The sequence below is a fragment of the Macaca mulatta genome, chromosome 19 (assembly GCF_049350105.2).
Source record: "Macaca mulatta isolate MMU2019108-1 chromosome 19, T2T-MMU8v2.0, whole genome shotgun sequence".
NCBI classification, from domain to species: Eukaryota; Metazoa; Chordata; class Mammalia; order Primates; family Cercopithecidae; genus Macaca; species Macaca mulatta.
In genome coordinates, this window is record NC_133424.1 from 4547750 (window position 1) to 4563770 (window position 16021).

Consider the following 16021-nt stretch of genomic DNA (forward strand, 5'->3'; position numbering starts at 1 on the left):
AGTTCTCTGCCTCAGCCTCCGGAGTAGCTGGGATTACAGGCGCCCGCCACCACGCCCAGCTAATTTTTTTGTATTTTTAGTAGAGACGGGGTTTCACCATCTTGGCCAGGCTGGTGTTGAACTCCTGATCTCGTGATCCACCCGCCTCGGCCTCCCAAAGTGCTGGGATTACAGGCGTGAGCCACCGCGCCCGGCCAATCCCTGATATTTCTGATCCCCGACAGCAAGGCTGTGCCAGGCAGAGCCAGGGGAGGTTGGCCTGAGCCTAAGTGGTGAGACATGGTTTCCTGAGAAGGACTCGAGGTGGGTGACGGTCCTTCCAGGATGAGGACATAAAGCAAAGGTTTGGAGACTGGACCGAGCCAGTGTGCTGGGGAAAGGCTGGCTTTTCCCTTTCAGAGTTGCCCAGGGAAAGCAGCTATGACATCTACAGAGTGCCCAGCAGCCAGAGCATGGAGGATCGCGGGTATGTGCGCCAGAAGAAAGCCCACCCGCTCGAAACTCCTGCATCCCAGGCTGCCTCCCTCATCAGCGCAGTCTTGCCTGCTTGTATCCCTTGTGTTGAGTGGGACAATTAATTGGAGATTTGGGGGAAACCTAGGCCTGGAGGGGGTGGGGGTTTCCCAAGGACAATGCTGAGCCCTCCCCCTGTCCGCCCACTCTGGTCTGACCCCACCTCTGCCTCCCCTTGCAGGTACAGCCCCGACACGCGGGTGGTCCGCTTCCTCAAGGGCAAGAGCATCGGGCTGCGGCTGGCCGGGGGCAATGACGTGGGCATCTTCGTGTCCGGGGTGCAGGCGGGCAGCCCGGCCGACGGACAGGGCATCCAGGAGGGAGATCAGATCTTGCGGGTACTCCCGGGGCAGCCGGCCAGCCCCACCGGTCATGGGCGTGTCGTGTGCTAGGTCCTGCCCTTGTTTGCTACAACCTGTGGGTCCTCCCCTTGGGTCCACCCTGGGGACTGTTGAGACCCCAGATGCGTATTTCAACATTTCAATATCCCCTTGGCTGTGTCACGATCTGGCTGATGTCACGACCTTATCTTCCAGGTCATGACGTCATTGTCCAGTCACAACCTCCTTGTCTGTGCCTTGACCGTATCCGGGTTCATCTTTTTTGTTTGTTTGTTTTTGAGTCGGAGTTTTGCTCTTGTTGCCCAGGCTGCAGTGCAATGGTGCGATCTCGGCTCACCACAACCTCCGCCTGCCAGGCTCAAGCGATTCTTCTGCCTCACCTCCTAAGTAGCTGGGATTACAGGTGCCCACCACCGCGCCCGGCTGATTTTTATATTTTTAGTAGAGAAGAGTTTTCGCCATATTGGCCAGGCTGGTCTCAAACTCCTGACCTCAGGTGATCCACCTGCCTCAGCTTCCCAAGTAGCTGAGATTACAGGCATAAGCCACTGCGCCTGGCTAACTTTTTTTTTTTGAGATGGAGTCTTGCTCTGACACCCAGGCTGGAGTGCAGTGGTGTGATCTCGGCTCACTACAACCTCCGCCTCCCGGGTTCAAGGGATCATCCTGCCTCAGCCTCCCAAGTAGCTGGGATTACAGGCGTGCGCCACCACGCCCAGCTAATTTTTGTATTTTTAGTAGAGATGGGGTTTCACCGTGTTGGCCGGGCTGGTCTTGAACTCCTGGCCTCAAGTGATCCACCCACCTCACCTTCCCAAAGTGCTGGGATTACAGGTGTGGGCCACTGTGCCCATCCTGGGTTACAATCTTCTTGTTCATGTCATATGACCTTGTCCATGTGACAACCTTGTTATCAATGTCACCGTCTCCTTGTTATCAACGTCAGGACTTTGTCTGGGCCAAAACCTCATTGCCTATGTCATGACCTTGTCTGGGTCACAATCTTCTTGTTCCTGACATGGCTGTGTTGACTGTGTCATGACCGTCTCGGATGTCCTAATCATGTGGTCAGGTCACGGATCATTCTCGTATGATCTCCATGTCCATGTACAGTCATTTTCTGTGCCACCACTCCCTGTGTCTGTGTTGTGACCTTGCTTGGGTCCTGCCTTCATGACAGTGTCATAACTACCTCCAGGATCCATCATCGCCCTGTCTCTGTCCTTGCCTCATCTCATCCCCAGGCTGTCTCCCCTGTCACTTGCACAAGTTCACTCACCAAGTCGCACCCCCAGTTTGCTCCCATGACCTTGTTTGTGTCTTGACCTTGCAGTGTGAGTTGTGATTCGTGAGGGAGTCACAGCTCCCCACTTTCCATGTCCTCAGCCCACTGGCTGGGTGACAACTTGATGCCAAGTTGCCTGAGGGTCATGGTATTTTTTAGTGTATTTCTATTCAGTTTGCTTGTGGGATTCTTTTTTTTTTTTTGAGACGGAGTCTCGCTCTGTCACCCAGGCTGGAGTGCAGTGGCGCAATCTCGGCTCACTGCAAGCTCCGCCTCCCGGGTTCACACCATTCTCCTGCCTCAGCCTCCCGAGTAGCTGGGACTACAGGCGCCCGCCCCTGCGCCCGGCTAATTTTTTCTATTTTTAGTAGAGACGGGGTTTCACCATGGTCTCGATCTCCTGACCTTGTGATCTGCCCACCTCGGCCTCCCAAAGTGCTGGGATTACAGGCGTGAGCCACCACGCCCGGCCTGCTTGTGGGATTCTAACCTTGACATCCATGTCATGACCCCGAGAGTAGGTGTCTGTGCCCACAGGCTGTGCACGTGTATTGCTGTCCCTGTTATGACCCCAAGAGCAGGTGGCTGTGTGTATCGCTGTCCATTTCACAACCCCAAGAGCAGGTGGCTGTGTCTGTATATTGCTGTGCCTGTCGTGACCCTGAGAGCAGGTGGCTGTGTCTGTATATTGCTGTCCCTGTCGTGACCCTGAGAGCAGGTGGCTGTGTCTGTATATTGCTGTCCCTGTCGTGACCCTGAGAGCAGGTGGCTGTGTCTGTATATTGCTGTCCATGTCACGACCCTGAGAGCAGGTGTCTGTGTCCACAGGCTGTGCACATATATTGCTGTCCCTGTTATGACCCCAAGAGCAGGTGGCTGTGTCTGTATATTGCTGTCCCTGTCGTGACTCTGAGAGCAGGTGTCTGTGTCTGTATATTGCTGTCCCTGTCACAACCCTAAGAGCAGGTGGCTGTGTCTGTATATTGCTGTCCCTGTCGCGACCCCGAGAGCAGGTGGCTGTGTCCATTGGCTGCATCCGTATATTGTTGTCCTTGTCATGATCCTGATGGTAGGCATCTGTGACCCACTGTGTGTCCATATATTGTTGTCCCTGTGACTACTGTGATTATGTCTGAATTCTTTTGAGCATTTCACAGTTTCCACCGAGCTCCATGTCATGACTTCTGTTCCCATGTTTTGATACAACCCACCATGACTTGGTTATCTGAGGGCCAGCGCAGTGCCTGTGCCCCTGTTTCTGTGTCAAAAGCCTTGTATCCTTATGATGCCACCAGCTGTGTCACACACCACACAGCCATAGGGTGATACCCCAGTCAGAAAGCCCTCCGGGAACTGCCGGGGCCCTTGGAAGCAGCTCCAGAAGCCGTTGGGGCTGAGTTTTGCCCAGAGGAAGGTCCAGGATCTCGTGCACGACCAGGAGGTACTGGAGCTTGGTCTATAGCTGCACCCGCTTTCTGGCAGGTGAATGATGTGCCATTCCAGAACCTGACACGGGAGGAGGCGGTGCAGTTCCTGCTGGGGCTGCCACCGGGCGAGGAGATGGAGCTGGTGACGCAGCAGAAGCAGGACAGTGAGTGCGCGTGGATGTGGGTGTGCCTGTGTGTGTCGGGGGGAGGACCTGGCTGTGTGGCCTGGTGGCGAGTGCAGGGGTGTGGTTGAATCTGCATCTCTGCACCCTCCATCCCTCTCCCCAGCCCCTGCAGGGACAGTGCCCAAGTCTCCTGGGTGGGTTCCCTCCAGCCAGGCCCACTCTCCGCGGGGGAGGGCTCAGATCAGGCAGCTCATGAGGCCTTCTGTTCTCCCCAGTTTTCTGGAAAATGGTGCAGTCCCGCGTGGGCGACTCCTTCTACATCCGCACGCACTTTGAGCTGGAGCCCAGCCCACCGTCCGGCCTGGGCTTCACCCGTGGGGACGTCTTCCACGTGCTGGACACGCTGTACCCGGGCCCTGAGCAGAGCCACGCGCGGGGAGGCCACTGGCTGGCGGTGCGCATGGGTCGTGACCTGCGGGAGCAAGAGCGGGGCATCATTCCCAACCAGAGCAGGTGGGGACTGCGCACCCCTGCAGCGGGGCCCTTCTGCTTCAGCCTCAGTCTCCCCGTTAGAAATGGGCTCGATATCGGCCAGGTGCTGTGGCTCACGCCTGTAATCCCAGCACTCTGGGAGGCCGAGGCGGGTGGATCACGAGGTCAGGAGATTGAGACCATCCTGGCTAACATGGTGAAACCCCATCTCTACTAAAAATACAGAAAAATAAAAAGCCAGGTTGGTGACAGACGCCTGTAGTCCCAGCTACTCGGGAGGCTGAGGCAGGAGAATGGCGTGAACCCGGGAGGCGGAGCTTGCAGTGAGCCAAGATCCCGCCACTGCACTCCAGCCTGGGCGACAGAGTGAGACTCCGTCTTAAAAAAAAAAAAAATTAGCCGGGCACAGTGGCGGGCGCCTGTAATCCCAGCTACTCAGGAGGCTGAGGCAGGAGAATCGCTTGAACCCAGGAGGCAGAGGTTGTAGTGAGCTGAGATTGTGCCACTGCACTCCAGCCCCACTCCAGCATGGACAACAGAGCAAGACTTTGTCTCAAAAAAACCCAAAATAGGCCGGGCGCGGTGGCTCAAGCCTGTAATACCAGCACTTTGGGAGGCCGAGACGGGCGGATCACGAGGTCAGGAGATCGAGACCATCCTGGCTAACACGGTGAAACCCCGTCTCTAATAAAAAATACAAAAAAAAAACTAGCCGGGCGAGGTGGCGGCTGCCTGTAGTCCCAGCTACTCAGGAGGCTGAGGCAGGAGAATGGCGTAAACCCAGGAGGCGGAGCTTGCAGTGAGCCGAGATCTGGCCATTGCACTCCAGCCTGGGTGACAGAGCGAGACTCCGTCTCAAAAAAAAAAAAAAAAAAAACCAAAATAATAATAATCATCATCATCTCATTTGCAGAGTCCCATTTGCCATACAAAGTGGCCCGTCCACAGGCTCCGAGGGGTAGGACGAGGATACCTTTGGGGCCGCGATGCTGCTGACCCCAATGCTCAGTACTGTCCCCTCTCCTCCCCAGGGCGGAGCAGCTGGCCAGCCTGGAAGCTGCCCAGAGGGCCGTGGGAATCGGGCCTGGCTCCTCCGTGGGCTCCAATGCTCGGGCCGAGTTCTGGCGGCTGCGGGGTCTTCGTCGAGGAGCCAAGAAGACCAGTCAGCGGAGCCGTGAGGACCTCTCAGCTCTGACCCGACAGGGCCACTACCCGCCCTATGAACGAGTGGTGCTTCGAGAAGGTGGGGCCCGGGGTGGGAGGGGTCCTGGGGAGGCCTCACACAGAGGTCCTGGTGCACCTGTTCCCTCACATCCAGCCTCTAAAAGGCACAGTCTTGGCCGGGCGTGGTGGCTCACACCTATAATCCTGACACTTTGGGAGGCTGAGGTAGGAGGATCGCTGAGGCCAGGAGTCCCAGACCAGCCTAGGCAGTAAAGCAAGACTACATCTCTACATCAAATCTATTTATTTATTTACTTTTTATTTTATTTTTTATTTTTGAGACAGAATCTTTTTTTTTTTTTTTTTTTGAGGCGGAGTCTCGCTCTGTCACCCAGGCTGGAGTGCAGTGGCCGGATCTCAGCTCACTGCAAGCTCCGCCTCCCGGGTTCCCGCCATTCTCCTGCCTCAGCCTCCCGTGTAGCTGGGACTACAGGCGCCGCCACCACGCCCGGCTAATTTTTTGTATTTTTAGTAGAGACGGGGTTTCACTGTGTTGAGACGGAATCTTGCTCTGTTGCCCAGGCTGGAGTGCAGTGGCGTGATCTCCACTCACTGCAAGCTCTGCTTCCCGGATTCACACCATTCTCCTGCCTCAGCCTCCTGTGTAGCTGGGACTACAGGCACCCGCCACCGCGCCTGGCTAATTTTTTTAAATGTATTTTTAGTAGAGACGGGGTTTCACCGTGTTAGCCAGGATGGTCTCGATCTCCTGACCTTGTGATCCGCCCATCTTGGCCTCCCAAAGTGCTGGGATTACAGGCTTGAGCCACCGCGCCCGGCCTATTTATTTACTTTTTAATTTTTTTTTAGACAGAGTCTCCCTCTGTCTTAGGCTAGAGTGCAATAGCGTGATCTTAGCTCACTGCAACCCCTGCCTCCCTGATTCAAGCTATTCTCCTGCCTCAGCCTCCTGAGTAACTGGGATTACAGGTGCCCATCACCACGCCCAGCTAATTTTTTTGTATTTTTGGTAGAGACAGGGTTTCACCATGTTGGTCAGGCTGGTCTTGAACTCCTGATCTCATGATCCACCCGCCTCAGCCTCCCAAAGTGCTGAGATTACAGGCGTGAGCCAACGTGCCCGGCCTCTACATCAAATTTAAAAAGATAGTTGGGCATGGTGGTGCGTACCTATAGTCCCAGCTACTTGGGAGGCTGAGGCACGAAGATCGCTTGAGCCCAAGAGGTCCAGGTTGCAGTGAGCTATGATCGCACCACTGCACTCCAGCCTGGGCCGCAGATTGACACTGTCTTTAAAAAAAAAAAAAAAAGACAGGCCGGGCGCGGTGGCTCAAGCCTGTAATCCCAGCACTTTGGGAGGCCGAGACGGGCGGATCACGAGGTCAGGAGATCGAGACCATCCTGGCTAACACGGTGAAACCCCGTCTCTACTAAAAAAATACAAAAAAAACAACTAGCCGGGCGAGGTGGCGGGCGCCTGTAGTCCCAGCTACTTGGGAGGCTGAGGCAGGAGAATGGCGTGAACCCGGGAGGCGGAGCTTGCAGTGAGCTGAGATCCGGCCACTGCACTCCAGCCTGGGCGACAGAGCGAGACTCCGTCTCAAAAAAAAAAAAAAAAAAAAAAAAGACATGTTTCTAACCACATTCTCCTTCTATCAAAAATACTTTTGCAGCTGGGTGCTATGGCTCACACCTGTAATCCCAATAGTTTGGGAGGCTGAGGCGGGTGGATCACCTGAGGTCAGGAGCTCGAGACCAGCCTGGCCCACATGGTGGAACCGCATCTCTACTAAAAATACAAAAAATTAGCCAGGTGTGGTGGCAGGAGCCTGTAGTCCCCTCCCGATAGTTTGGGAGGCTGAGGGAGGAGAATTGCTTGAACCTGGGAGGCAGAGGTTGTGAGTCGAGGTCACATCACTGCACTCCAGCCTAAGCGACAAGAGCAAAACTCCATCTCAAAAAAACCAAAAATACAAAAAAACCCCCAAACTTTTGGGTTATTTTACGGGACAGAAGGAGAGAGGAAGGGGGTTATTTCCTTAAAAATCTATTTGTGTCGGCTGGACATGGTGGCTCACACCTGTAATCCGAGCACTTTGGGAGGCTGAGGCGGGTGGATCACGAGGTCAGGAGTTGAGACCATCCTGGCTAACACAGTGAAACCCTGTCTCTACTAAAAATACAAAAAATTAGCAGAGCGTGGTGGCGGGTGCCTGTAGTCCCAGCTACTAGGGAGACTGAGGCAGAAGAATGGCATGAATCGCGCCACTGCACTCCAGCCTGGGCGACAGAGCGAGACTCCATCTCAAAAAAATAAGTAAATAGGCCAGACGTAGTGGCTCATGCCTGTAATCCCAGCACTTTGGGAGGCCAAGGTGGGCAGATCATGAGGTCAGGAGTTCGAGATCAGCCTGACCAACATTGTGAAACCCCGTCTCTACTAAAAATACAAAAATTAGCTGGGCAAGGTGGCATGTACCTGTAATCCCAGCTACTCAGGAGGCTGAGGCAGGAGAGTCGTGTGAACCTGGGAGGCAGAGGTTGCAGTGAGCCAAGATAGCGCCACTGCACTCCAGCCTGGGTGACAGAGCTAGACTCCGTCTCAAAAAAAAAAAAAGTAAATAAAATGAAAGAAAGGGAGAAGGAGAAGGATTAAATTGCAAAGATCCTGGGCTGCCACTTTTCTCCCCTCAAGATGCTCTGAGACTGTTTCTTCAGTGGTAAAACGGTGTATCTGGTAGGCCAGGTGTCAACATACTTTTCCTGCAAAGGATCACACAGTAACTATTTTAGGCTTTGTGGGCTAGTCTCTGGCAGAACTACTCAGCTCTGCTCAAAGGTAGCCATAGACAGGACATAAAGAAATGGCCGTCACTGTGTTTTGATAAAACTTTATTTACGAACACATGCTGTGGGCCAGATGTGGCCCTCAGGTTGTAGTCTCCTGACCAATGAGTTAGCTAGGTTCAACTGCTCAAAGAGGCCCTACAGCCAGGGAGAAAGGAAATGAAGGCTGGAGAGAGGCTTATTCCTGCCCTTGAAGGCGGAACCCAGAAAATGCACACATCAATTCTGCTTGTGTTCCATTGGCCAGTATTTGGTCACATGGCCATCCTAGCTGCAAGGGATACTGGGAGATGTAGTCTTTGGCTGGGCAGCTATGGTCCTAGCTAAATAGGCTGTTTACTATAAGGAAGTGGAGGGGTTTGTACAACACACTAGCTGTCTTTAACGGCAAATGGGACCCTGATTCTTTCACTGTGTCTCTGCCCCTCAGCCAGTTTCAAGCGGCCGGTGGTGATCCTGGGACCTGTGGCCGACATTGCTATGCAGAAGTTGACTGCTGAGATGCCTGACCAGTTTGAAATCGCGGGTGAGACTCCAGATCCCCTGGAAACCTCGTTGATGAATCGTTTCACGACTGGTTTTTTGTGGGGGGTGGGCAGAGAGTCAGAATAATGACGGCAAATAAGAAGCAGATGGGCCACCAGTGCCCCCTCCAATACCCAAGCCAGATAGCCTCAATCCATCTTGGCACCGTTTGTCTGGATAGAACCTCCACATCCTACTTTTTTTTTTTTTTTTTTTTTGAGATGGAGTCTGGCTCTGTGGCCCAGGCTGGAGTGCAGTGGCGCAATCTCGGCTCACTGCAAGCTCCGCCACCCGGGTTCATGCTATTCTCCTGCCTCAGCCTCCTGAGTAGCTGGGACTACAGGCGCCCACCACCGCGCCTGGCTAATTTCTTGTATATTTTAGTAGAGACGGGGTTTCACCGTGTTAGCCAGGATGGTCTCGATCTCCTGACCTCGTGATCCGCTCTCCTAGGCCTCCCAAAGTACTGGGATTACAGGTGTGAGCCACTGCGTCCGGCCTACATCCTTCTTAATACAGTTCACCAGGTAGCCATTGCCAGTTGAGGCAAAGTGCCACCTGTTATTTGTTTAAGAGAAATTTATTGATCTTCTGAGACAGCAGCGAACAGGACAGGCAAGGTCCCTGGAGAAGACTCCAAATTAACAAGTATAAAAACAACTGGCACAGTGGCTCACGCCTGTAATCCCAGCACTTTGGGAGGCCGAGGCGGGCGGATCACGAGGTCAAGAGATTGAGACCATCCTGGCTAACATGGTGAAACCCCGTCTCTCCTAAAAATACAAAAATTAGCTAGGTGTGGCGGCAGGCGCCCATAGTCCCAGCTACTTGGGAGGCTGGGGCAGGAGAATTGCTTGAACCCGTGAGGCAGAGGTTGCAGTGAGCTGAGATCACGCCACTGCACTCCAGCCTGGCGACGGAGTGAGACTTCATCTCAAAAAAAAAAAAGAAAAGAAAAACAAGACAGACTAACTAGGAGTCTGGGCGCAGTGGTCAGGAATTCAAGACTAGCCTGGCCAACATGGTGAAATCCCGTCTCTATTAAAAACACAAAAAATTAGCTGGATGTGGTGGCACATGCCTGTAATCTCAGCTACTCAGGAAGCTGAGGCAGGAGAATCGCTTGAACCCGAGAGGCGGAGGGTGCAGTGAGCGGAGATCACACCACTGCACTCCAGCCTGGGTGACAGAGGGAGACTTTGTCTCAAAACAAAACACAAAAAATAGTTAAGATTGCAAATTTTGGCTGGGTGTGGTGGCTCACATTTAACTCAGCACTTTGGGAGACCAAGGTGTGAGGATGACTTGAGCCTAGGAGTTTGAGACCAGCCTGGGCAACATAGCAAAATCACATTTCTATAAAAGAAAAAAGAATTTTTTAATTAAAAAAGATGCAAATTTTACGGTTTTTTTGGTTTTTTTTTTGAGTCGGAGTCTTGCTCTGTTGCCCAGGCTGGAGTGCAGTGGCAGTATCTTGGCTTACTGCAACCTCCGCTCCTAGGTTCAAGTGATCCCCCTGCCTCAGCCCCCCAGTAGCTGGAATTATAGGCACGTGCCACCATGCCTGGCTAATTTTTGTATTTTTAGTAGAGATGGGGTTTTGCTGTTTGGCCAGGCTGGTCTTGAACTTTTGACCTCAGGTGATCCACCCGCCTTGGCCTCCCAAAGTGGTGGGATTACAGGCTTGAGCCACTGCACCCTGACGATTTTACGTCTTTAACCAAAACAAAAAGAGGGGATGAGGTCATGTCTCCCTCCTTGAACCCCTCCATGCCAGGCTGTGTCTCCTTCCTGAAACTTTGCACAATCCAGGAGGGCTTCCTGGAGGAAGCAGTGCTCCTCTCAGATCCTAGAAGACAGATATCGGCAAGAGTGGAGCTTCCTGTGGGGTTGTAGCCTGAGCAGAACCCTGGAGTTGGGACTGAGTTTGGGAGAGCCAGGGGTTGCAGCTCAGGTTCAGTGTCTGGCCTCTGACTGTGCGACCCTGAGCAAGTAGCCTTTTGTCTCTGAGCCTCAGTTTCCCCACCTGCCACATGGGCCAGTACCAGCCACCCACTCCTCAGGAGGACGTGAGAGCTTGAGGTCAGGAGGGGATGTGAGTGCAGTGCCTGGCACTTGGCCAACAGGAGTTGCTGCTGCTGTTAGGATTTCTCTCCAGGGCAATGGGGAGCCTGGTGGCTTCTTGAGCAGGGGAGGGGCAGGTAGGTGTGAATTTGAGGGGCCGGGGGCTGCCCTCCTGAAGCTGGTGGTCCTGTTTCCCCTCCTCAGAGACTGTGTCCAGGACGGACAGCCCCTCCAAGATCATCAAACTGGAGACTGTGCGGCTGATTGCAGAAAAAGTAAGCCGGGTCCTGCTACGGGTCCCATTTCATGGATGGGGGAAACCGAGGCCTGGGCGTCCAACTGAATGTTCTGACCTGTTCTCAGCCCACACCCCACAAGTGCAGTCTCCCAAGGAGCCCCTTTCGGAGGCTTTGTGAGGCAGGAGGCCCGAGAGAGACAAGGGCTCCCCGGAGTCAAACAGCACTCAGCCCTGGGCACAGGCAGAGAAAGTTGGGGCTTTGATGCCCAAGATGCTGTGGCCTGGGCTATTACCACCACCATCCCCACCATGCTAGCCTGTGGATGTGAGAGGCTGGGGTCCACTCTGACCTCAGACTCTTCATCTTTCCATCTTTCTCTCTGTCTGCCAAGATGCTGTGGCCTGGGCTATTATCACCACCATCCCCACCATGCTAGCCTGTGGATGTGAGAGGCTGGGGTCCACTCTGACCTCAAACTCTTCATCTTTCCATCTTTCTCTCTGTCTGCCAAGATGCTGTGCCCTAGGCTATTACCACCACCATCCCCACCATGCTAGCCTGTGGATGTGAGAGGCTGGGGTCCACTCTGACCTCAAACTCTTCATCTTTCCATCTTTCTCTCTGTCTGCCAAGATGCTGTGCCCTAGGCTATTACCACCACCATCCCCACCATGCTAGCCTGTGGATGTGAGAGACTGGGGTCCACTCTGACCTCAGACTCTTCATCTTTCCATCTTTCTCTGTTTACCCTGCTGCAATCCCCCTCTCCCCAACCTCCGCGGGCCTGGCCCAGGACAAGCACGCGCTCCTGGATGTGACCCCCTCCGCCATCGAGCGCCTCAACTATGTGCAGTACTACCCCATCGTGGTCTTCTTCATGCCCGAGAGCCGGCCGGCCCTCAAGGCGCTGCGTCAGTGGCTGGCGCCTGCCTCCCGCCGCAGCACCCGCCGCCTCTACGCACAAGCCCAGAAGCTGCGGAAACACAGCAGCCACCTCTTCACAGGTGTGGGGCTGCGTGTCCCAGGGTAGGCGGGTGGGCCCCAGCCTGCGTCTCCCGTGCATACTAATGTCTCCTCCCTGCAGCCACCATCCCTCTGAATGGCACGAGTGACACCTGGTACCAGGAGCTCAAGGCCATCATTCGAGAGCAGCAGACGCGGCCCATCTGGACAGCGGAAGATCAGGTACTGCCGTGGTGAGGGTGGGTCGGGGACAGGGGGGCCCCACAGACCCCGTGCAGGCCCAGCTGGGGTTTGGGGCCTCTGTCGGGAGTTAGGTTTTGCTCAGGGGCCAGGATTCTGGCCAGAGTCAAGATGGGACCTGAGACAAGGGTGTTGGACTGGAACTTGGATGAGATGAGATTGGAGGAGCTGTTTTTTGTTGTTGTTTGATTTGAGATGGAGTCTCATTATGTCACCCAGGCTGGAGTGCAGTGGTGTGGTCTCAGCTTGCTGCAACCTCTGCCTCCTGGGTTCAAGTGATTCTTCTGCCTCAGCCTCCCGAGTAGCTGGGACTACAGACGAGCGCCCCCACGCCCAGCTAATTTTTGTATTTTTAGCAGAGACAAGGTTTCACCATGTTGGCCAGGCTGGTCTCGAACTCCTGACCTCAAGTGATCCACCCGCCTCAGCCTCTCAAAGTGCTGGGATGACAGGCCTGAATCACTGCGCCCGGCCTGGAGGAGCTGTTTTGAGAGATGAGTCTTCTCTTGGTGCTGGAGTCAAGGTTTAGGGCTCAGCTTGGATTTGGGGGCTGAGCCTCTCAGGTGAAGGGTCAATGAATACAATTAATCCTGGAGTCAACAGTGAAGCCTCCACTGAGGCTAGAGGCTCCAGGATCGTCTCGATTTGGGACTGGAGTTTGAAGGTGGGGGCTGTCGTGGGTGGCGGCTGGGGTCCTGGCCGGGGCCAGCTGCAGCATCCACACCCACCCCACAGCTGGAAGGTTCCTTGGAGGACAACCTAGACCTCCCCCACCGCGGCCTGGCCGACAGCTCCGCTGACCTCAGCTGTGACAGCCGTGTTAACAGCGACTACGAGACAGACGGCGAGGGCGGCGCGTACACAGACGGCGAGGGCTACACGGACGGCGAGGGGGGGCCCTACACAGATATGGATGATGAGCCCCCGGCTCCAGCCCTGGCCCGGTCCTCGGAGCCTGTGCAGGCAGATGAGCCTCAGAGCCCAAGGGATCGTGGGAGAATCTTGGCTCATCAGGGGGCCCAGGTGCGTGGGGCATGGGGGGCAGTCCTGGGAAAGGTCTCTGGCAGGGACGCTGGCACAGAGCAGACACACACTGGGGAGCCTGTTTTCTACCAGGACGCCAACAAACCGCTTCCCTGGTCAGATCGGTTTCCGGGACTCAGACCTGGGGTAGCTAAGAGCCACGTGGCACTGAGCAACTTGCAGCCATTTTTTTTTTCTTTTTTTTTGAGACGGAGTTTCGCTTTTGTTGCCCAGGCTGGAGTGCGATGGCGCCAACTCAGCTCACCGCAACCTCCGCCTCCTGGGTTCAAGCGATTCTCATGCCTCGGCCTCCTGAGTAGCTGGGATTACAGGCACGCACCACCATGCCTGGCTAATTTTGTATTTTTAGTAGAGACAGGGTTTCTCCTTGTTGGTCAGGTTGGTCTCAAACTCCCAACCTCAGGTGATCTGCCCGCCTCAGCCCCCCAAAGTGCTGGAATTACAGGCGTGAACCACTGCACCCGGCCTAATTTTTTTTTTTTTTTTTGAGACGGAGTCTAGCTCTGTCGCCCAGGCTGGAGTGCAGTGGCCGGATCTCAGCTCACTGCAAGCTCCGCCTCCCGGGTTCACGCCATTCTCCTGCCTCAGCCTCCCAGTAGCTGGGATTACAGGCACCCGCCACCTCGCCCGGCTAGTTTTTTGTATTTTTTTTAGTAGAGACGGGGTTTCACTGTGTTAGCCAGGATGGTCTCGATCTCCTGACCTCGTGATCCGCCCGTCTCGGCCTCCCAAAGTGCTGGGATTACAGGCTTGAGCCACCGCGCCCGGCCACAATTTTTTTTTTTTTTGAGTTAGAGTTTCGCTCTGTCGCCCAGGCTGGAGTGCAGTGGCATGATCTCGGCTCACGCCAGCCTCGGCCTCCTGTGTTCAAGCAATTCTCCTGCCTCAGACTCCCAGGTAGCTGGGATTACAGGCGAGCACCACCATGCCCAGCTATTTTTTTTTTTCTTAAGGTATTCTTAATAGAGACAGGGTTTCACCATGTTGGCCAGGCTGGTCTCCAATTCCTGACCTCAGGTGATCCACCTGGGCCTCTCAGAGTGTTGGGATTACAGGCGTGAGCCACTGCATCTGGCCTCCAGCCAACATTTTAACCTCTCTCTGCACCTGTTTCCTCATCTAGGACACAGGGTGGATGGTATCAGACTTGGTGGCACAGGGCAGTGGCAAGCACTCAATGTACTCAGCCCAAGTCTTGGCACATAGTAGTTGCGTGTTTTTTTGAACTTGCCCTAACTTACCTAATTTATGTATTTTACTTTTTCAATTTTAGAGATAGGGTCTTGCCCTGCTGCCCAGGCTGGAGTGCAGTGGTGCAATTATAGTTCATAGCAGCCTCCAGTTCCTGAGCTAAAGGGATCCTCTCACCTCAGCCTCCCGAGTAGCTGGGACCACAAGCACGCACCATCACCCATGCCCAGCTAATTTTTTTCACTTTTTGCAGAGATGTGGTCTTGCTATGTTGCCCAGGCTGGTCTCTAACTCCTGGGCTCAAGTGATCCTCCTGCCTTGGCATCCCAAAGTGCTGGGATTACAGGCGTGAACCACGGCACCCAGCTGTAGTTGGGTGTTTAACAAAGGTGTATGTAGCTCTTAGTGTATATGCCTCAGCATCTTCTTCCACACCCTCTCTGGGTCAATGTAAAAATCTATGAATCGATGACATCTCTGATTAGAATGATTTTCCTAGGGTTGTGCAGTACCCAACCTGTTCAACTGTCCATGGCGGCCACATATGGAGCAGCCACTATACTAAGTCCTTTACATACATGAACTCATGGCAGTGGCCCTATGAGGACCTGCACAGATGAGAAACCCAATTCCCCTTTTGCTGACAGGCTAGCAGGTCTCAGCTAAGGCCTTCCCCTATCCCAGCCTGTTTTCTCATTTATATTTGGGGATGACCTGCAGACTTGTCATGGGGTTAGCAATTGGGCAGCATGGCCCCGGCCAACGTGGGGGATGGGATGGAGGTGGTTATTGATCTCGACTTACCATGCTCTGGGGGGAATTTTGAAGCTCCTCTCTCCCTCTCCTCCAAGGTGGACAGCAGCCATCCCCAGGGTCAGTGGCGACAGGACAGTGTGCGGTAAGAACCACATATTCCAAACTGGGGGCCCCTCAACCCTTCCCTTTGGACTCAGACTCTGGGGTTAATAAAGAGATCTATATCCAAGCTATGTCTTCATGTGCCCCTAGCCTAGTTGGGAAGACAGAGCCTGCCAAAGCCTCTCTAAGCCCCATATAATCATGGCCAAGGGAGTAGGAATCCACTTCCTGGGAGAGCTAGGAAGGCTTCTTGAAGGGCAGGACATTGAAGCTGGGGCTTTGAGGGATGCATAGGAGTTTGTTAACAAGGCGCTACCCATGAATGCCCAGATGTGCTTATCTCTGCCCACACCCACTGTGCCTAGCACAGTCAGCCTCAGTTTACAGTGGGAAAGCTCACACACTCCCCACCCACAGCATCTATTCTATTTCCTGATCCCCAGAACCTATGAACGGGAAGCCCTGAAGAAAAAGTTTACACGAGTCCGCGATGCGGAGTCCTCCGATGAAGAAGGCTACGACTGGGGTCCGGCCACTGACCTGTGACCTCTCCCAGGCTGCCAGCTGGTCCGTCCTCCTTCTCCCTCCCTGGGACTGGGACTCAGTTTCCCATACAGAACCCGCAACCCCACCTCCCTCCACCTGGTCTTTAATAAACAGAGTATTTTCACAGCACCGGCTT

General features: G+C 54.3%; 1 protein-coding gene across 8 annotated transcripts in view; it reads left to right on the top strand.

Moving 5' to 3' along the window:
• The window catches only part of TJP3 (tight junction protein 3), a 48588-nt gene extending 32577 nt beyond the window's left edge, over window positions 1–16011 (top strand). For all 8 annotated transcript variants that reach the window (XM_077978945.1, XM_028839924.2, XM_077978948.1 and 5 more), the window contains exons 10-21: window positions 400–466; window positions 695–851; window positions 3622–3730; window positions 3967–4204; window positions 5215–5426; window positions 8646–8741; window positions 11009–11079; window positions 11837–12047; window positions 12128–12228; window positions 12982–13269; window positions 15333–15379; window positions 15783–16011. In XM_077978945.1, coding sequence (XP_077835071.1) covers window positions 400–466; window positions 695–851; window positions 3622–3730; window positions 3967–4204; window positions 5215–5426; window positions 8646–8741; window positions 11009–11079; window positions 11837–12047; window positions 12128–12228; window positions 12982–13269; window positions 15333–15379; window positions 15783–15885 — 1700 coding nt within the window. In that variant the 3' untranslated portion in view covers window positions 15886–16011. The remainder of the gene's footprint in view (window positions 1–399; window positions 467–694; window positions 852–3621; window positions 3731–3966; window positions 4205–5214; window positions 5427–8645; window positions 8742–11008; window positions 11080–11836; window positions 12048–12127; window positions 12229–12981; window positions 13270–15332; window positions 15380–15782) is intronic.
• The last annotated feature ends 10 nt before the right edge of the window (window positions 16012–16021 follow it).